The 6,131-nt window shown below is 41.6% G+C and overlaps 1 protein-coding gene across 9 annotated transcripts in view; it reads left to right on the forward strand.

The window, feature by feature from the left end:
* The window catches only part of Adgrg2 (adhesion G protein-coupled receptor G2), a 112,782-nt gene that overhangs the window by 47,890 nt on the left and 58,761 nt on the right, over window positions 1–6,131 (forward strand). For 5 of the 9 annotated variants that reach the window (XM_031370238.1, XM_031370249.1, XM_031370304.1 and 2 more), the window contains one exon: window positions 1,212–1,330. In XM_031370238.1, coding sequence (XP_031226098.1) covers window positions 1,213–1,330 — 118 coding nt within the window. In that variant the 5' untranslated portion in view covers window position 1,212. Of the gene's footprint in view, window positions 1–1,211; window positions 1,331–6,131 lie in introns of those variants that run through there. The other 4 variants (XM_031370258.1, XM_031370264.1, XM_031370289.1 and 1 more) reach the window with 1 other exon arrangement.

Raw genomic sequence — 6,131 nt, forward strand, 5'->3', positions numbered from 1 at the left:
TTGCACAAACTAGAAAAATATAAAATGATTTGCTGAGTGACTGGATGAATAAGGGAATGAGGCGTGTAGCCAACATTTGTAGAGTACTCTTATACCAGCCCCTGGTCAGAGATCTCTCCATTACTTATCAGAGTAGTTCTTTCAGGTTAATGCCATTATCCCAGTTTCCTAAATGGCACATTTGACTATTGGAGGTGCCTTGCCCAGTGACCCTGACATTACATGGCAGAACTGGGAGCTTTGAACTAATTTTCTCTTGTTCTCACCATGGCGTGTGCACACACTATCTCCAGTTTGTAGAGTTATTTTAGTGCCTTTAGATTCATTGGGTACCTTGACCAAGAGTTCTGGTAGCTGGGATGATGAAGCCTGGTCATAGTAACTTCTCATCTGGCTGTATAGCAGTGTGCTCACTGGGTCTCACTGTCTCCTTGTTATTCCTGAGCCTATGTATGTGGTGCTGACTTCTTCCTCTCTCAGTGTTCCTTGTCAGTCTCAGCAGGTTGACATAGTCTTAGCACTTTCAGTTCTCCCCATGTGCTGAGCTCTCCCCAAGTTTGAGCCCTGTTTCTACCACATATATTGCTTCAAGTTACCTTCAATTTAGACTTGATGTCTTATTTGGCACATATTGATCCTCGATTGGGAATATGTAAGTGAATGGTAAATGACTCTTTTAAATTAGAATCAGATATAAACTTTGCATTTAAAAATGTTGCCAGATTGACTATTAGACATGTAAACAATAACAATGTAATAAGTCATAGTAAAGAAGAAATGCAATGTAGCTTTCCTTTGATGGTATAATAAATAAATGAGGTAGATCATTTAGAGGTGTCTGTGATGCCTGATTGTTAACATTGTCTGTAACCAGCTTTATATAGTGGTCATCATGTATGAGACTTTTTTAGTTGTTAATTTAGTCTTTTGATATTCTGCATGTAGTTTTTCACAAGTCTACAAGGTCTAACGTGTTTACCATTTTAAATATAATGTCTTAGTGAGCGAACCTCCTTGGATAAACCTGGGATTTTCATTTTCATAGCCAGTGCTCACCTGGCATTGCTAATTCTCTGCAGGCACATTAGTTTTAACCATGGCACGACTAAGAAGGTAGCCTGGAGGTGGTCTTACTTAAGGAATGACCTTTGAGTCATTGCTATGTTGGGATTATGCTGTGATGATCTGTTGTCCCTCTTATTTTGTTCCAGGATGCTTTTCTCTGGTGGGCAGTACAGCCCTGTTGGCAGACCTGAAGAGGTTTTACGGATATACAAGCTATTCCTTGTCATCATTTGTTTTCATGTCATTCTCGTTACATCCCTGCAAGGTAAGGTGTCAGTTTTCCTCCCTTCCTTCACATGATTATTACTGTTGTGTGTGTGCTTATGATGGATGGCAGTATATGGCATGGCACATGTTGGAAAGTTAGAGAACAACTTTGTGGTTCTCTCCTTCCATCTCTATGTAGGTTTTAGGGATCAAACTCAGGGCATGTTGCTTGCAAGGCAAATGCCTTTACCCACTGAGCCATCTTGCTGATCTTTCCTTCATTTTTAATGTCTATCTTTTTTGTATGTGTTTTGTGTTTTTTTCATAATGTTTAGCTTAGTAATATATATGTATATAATAGTTACCATCCTTTGCATTTGTGTATTTGTGTGTGTGTGTGTGTGTGTGTGTGTGTGTGTGTGCGTGCGCGCATGTGTGTCTGTATGTTTCTGTGTGTTTGGAGAACAACTTATCTGTTATGAGAACTTGCTCTCTCCTTCCACCATGTGAGTTCCAGAGGCTGAACTCAGGTTGGAAGACTTGCCTTGACTTGCCAGGCAGCCCCAGCAGTTGCCACTTTTAAATAGACTTTGTTGGTATTAAGTACAATTATAGTTTTGGTGCAACTATCACCACTATCCATTTCCACGATATTTTCATCATCCAAGTTACTATGTGTTTATCCCCACTATAATATCTATTATTTTAGTTTGTATGAACTTGCCTCTTCTAAGTGCCTCACATAAGTGGAAACATAGACTATTTGTCCCTTTGTGTTTGATTTTATATTGTATGTATATGTGCCACATTGTGTTTAGTCATTCATCTGCTCTTGGGTATTTTGCTTGTTTGCCTTTTAGTTACTGCGAATAATGCTGCTGTGAGCCTAGGCAAACAAATATCTGACTCCCTGCTCTCATTTCTTTGGGGTGTTCACCTAGGGTTAGAACTGCAGGGTTCATTTGCATTCTTTGAGGACTTGCCAGCCTGCTTTTTGTAGTGGCTATACATTTCACATTCCTACAAGCAAAGCACAGGGATTCCAGTTTCTCCACATCCTTGACAACACTTACTGTTTTCTTTTGTTTGGGTGGTAAGAATGAAGTAACATCTTACTGTGGTTTTGATTTGTATTTCCTTAGTGATTAGTGAGCTGAGCATTTTTGGGGAGGGGTACTTATTAGCCATTTTATCTTTATTCGGAGAAATGTCTATTCTTATCATTTTCCTCTTTTTCAAAAAATGTATTTTAAAGTTTTTAACTTTTAGAGATTTTTTTATATGCTATGGATATTAATCATTTATAAGATGATTTGTAAATATCTTCTATTTTCATTCTCCATGGTATTCTTTTAGGAATATAAGTTTTTAATCCTAATGAGGTCTAATTAACATATTTTTACCCTTATTGTCTATAATTTAGTATCAAATCTAAGAGATTCCCTTTGTCAAATCCAATGTCAGGAAGATTCCCCACTATGTTTTCTTCTAAGAATTTTATAGCCTTAACTCATATTTAAACCAACTTTAAGTGGAATTCTTGTAGCAATTCCATTTTTTTACCATCATTTGTTGAAAAGGCTGTCTTTTTCCCTTGAACAGTCTTAGCATCTTTGTCCAAAATCTTGTGATCAAATGTATGAGGATTTATTTTGGTGTTTGTCTTGAATAGTATGGACTAAAAGGCATTTCCATATAGAAACTGAAAAAGAATGTGGTCAAATGAAGTACAGATTTTTTTTTTTCAGAAAGGAGATGTCTTTGAAAGATTATAAAAAAAAATGGTGGCCATCATCCTGGCCGGTATTTAACAAATGTTTCAAATTTGACTCATGGAGAGGAGGCAGAATCATGATTCAAACTCAGGCCCTATAACCACAAAGTTTATATGTGTACTCTGTATACAACATTTCTTTCTATGCTGGCTCAAACTTACTATAATTGCCAAAACTGACTCCTAATTTTCTGGCTTCCACCTCCCAAGTGCTGAGATTACACTTGTGCACTCCCATGCCTGGCTTGTTTATAGCCATCTTAGCCCTCTGCTGTCTGAGACTCCTTTGCTTGCCACTTGTACATCTGTACAGTAAAAATAAGCAGCAGTAGAACCCTTAATGATGGGAGGCCCTGAATATAGGTTGGTTCAGATTACCCAGATACCTCAGAGTCATATCTCCCACTGAAGAACTGAGGCAGAGGGATGAGAAGTTCAAGGCCAGCCAGAGTTATATAGGGCCCTGCTGTCCCCAAACAAGAAAGTTGTGTTTTCCTCATCCTTTGGCAGGACAGTGCTGAATTATGATTGTCATTGTTCCCCAGTTGGATCATGGACTTGTGCCCATAGTAGTCATCTGATCCTTAGTGTTCCCATTTTTTTTGTTGTTGTTGTTTTTTCCGAGACAGGGTTTCTCTGTATAGCCCTGGCTGTCCTGGAACTCACTCTGTAGACCAGGCTGGCCTCGAACTCAGAAATCCACCTGCCTCTGCCTCCCAAGTGCTGGGATTAAAGGCGTGGCCACCACGTGGCTCCTCTCTCTGTTTCTCTCAGATGCTCCCTTCCTCAACTTATCCAGGTCACCTTCTCAAGTCTGCGTGGAAACACATTCCCCTCCAACATCCAGCCAAATACTCCTTCCTCTATCAAGCTGAAACAGAGATCTCACAAATCTCTTTCTCCGGTGTTCCCTTCTCTCTTTATCGCTCCTTCTAATCAGTGCCACCTGGGATTGTGTTGAACATGAACTTTCTGTGTACTCTCAGTCTTTAGGTGCATCTTCAGTGCCAGGTGGGAAAGGAGAGTGAAAGGATTATGGGTAGACGAATGCAGGGGAAACTAATGCAGACTTGGAGCTTGCTCTGAGCCAAGCCTTCCTAGTGCTTTGTAAACAATATCTCATTTATCTCTCACCCAAACTCTTCACGGTGGGTAGCTTTTTTCACCCCAGTTTATGGATGGAAAAATTGAGCATAGAAGAAATTAAGTCATTTGATCAGAGTCACGGGGCTATGAAGATTTGCCATCAGATTCTGGAGCTGATACCATGTACCCTGAACCAGGCTGCTCCGGGTAGTAAGTGTTTGAGACTAGAGTTAAATGTGTCACTGGGACCTAGAAAGGAAGAAAGGGAACACTGGGATTACTAGAAAGGAGTGGCTCCCCAGCTCTAGGATGCAAACACAGTAGCTTCACCCTGGAAGCCTGAGAAATGACTCATTAGCTCTTGTCAGCAGGGAGAGGTGGGTCTGACACTCTTGTGAAGCCACCAGCCAGCCAAGAGAATCCTCAGAGTTTAACACATCCGGTTGTCTAACTCGATGACACTTCCGAGAGCCATTTCAGTCTATCAGAAGCCCAAATCAGTTCTGGTGGTTCTGGTGGATCACTACTCATCTCTCTCTATTCCCTGGTTCTCCAATCCTGGGTTAATGCCTTGCTTCTTTTTGGTTTTTGAAGGAGGTTCTCCTTTTAGGTACAACTGTTCTATTTTCCAGAGTGTAGATGACATAATAGTGGAAGATGGTTATAATTTCATTCCTGCCAAATTGTCTTGGAAACAATTACACATTTGAAACAGTTTGGTGATCTCATAAGCTATAATCCCCAACTTTCTTTCTGGGCTGGTTCTAGAGATCTCCCAGTGCTGCAGATATTTCCAGTGATAAGTTGCTTTACAATTCCCCTTCTCCAGTCCTTGCTGTCTTTCCTCTCACCCTCTTACACTTGATTCTCCAGTGACCATTCTTCCTTGCAGGAAAGATGGTAATGAAGCAATAGGTGGGCTGAAACAATGGTCCTTGTCTTCTTTGGCATGGTCCTCTACCATCAAACCCAGTACCAAGCTCCTTACTCTATTTGTACTTTCTGCTTGTAAAACTGAAATTGTGAATTTCACTATGGTGTTAATTAGGTAGATGTTCAGTTCTCACAGCTCCTCCAAGTCCCTAACCCCATACTCAGGCATGACGCCACTTCTGTTGGGCTGTGATTCTCCCTAGAAGGCAAAATGATGACAAGGAATTCCAGTGCTTCTGAATAGATTATAGGGAGTGTTGATAGCAGAGGACACTCTACCCCACTTTTCACCTAAAACTCCCATGGGGATTCCTTGAATGACTTATATGATAAGCCTCCAACAACTGGAGTTAGGGCTGCCTTGACACTGTTGCCTGCCTGTGGACCCTGTTCCCCTAACTGGGCTGTCTTATCTGCCTCAGTGGGATAGGATGAGCCTGGTCCTGCAGTAACTTGATTACCATGGTGAGTTGGTACCTGCAGGGGGCCTACTCCTTCTCAGAGAAGAAGGGGAGGGAAGGATGGAGTGAGGGGCTATGTGTGTGGAGGGTACTGGGAGGAGAGGTAGGCTACAATTGGGATGTAAAGTGAATAAATAAATAAACTCATGGAAAACAAAAACACAGGACAAGTATAGATATAAGGAGTGGTGGAACTGAATTTATGCAAAAGATTAGCCCAGATGTACTCCCCAAGTCTCTTTCAGCTCTTGTGTTGTGGGCAGGGATTCTAAATGGCCCTTTTGTTCCCAGTGGACAGCTATATTGAGAGCCACAATTAGGGACAGGACATCAATGATTATGGTATGAAGATCCCAGACACCAGCTGAAGAATGTAATAGATCCTTGGTGGTTAGGTAGGATTCTAAGCAAAAGATCCAGGATCAGAGGTAAGCAGGAACCAACATCTGTCCCAACACTGGGAGTAACTGGGACCAGCGGGACCAGGCACACAGGAACTCTGCCAGCCTAGTGACTTGGGTGCCTTCCGGTCTGTTAGGGCTGGGGTCCAGAGCAGACCTTGGGCACAAGCTCTGCAGCCAGTCCCACAACACCCAGAGGAAGCT

The sequence above is a fragment of the Mastomys coucha genome, chromosome X, assembly GCF_008632895.1.
Source record: "Mastomys coucha isolate ucsf_1 chromosome X, UCSF_Mcou_1, whole genome shotgun sequence".
NCBI lineage: Eukaryota > Metazoa > Chordata > Mammalia > Rodentia > Muridae > Mastomys > Mastomys coucha.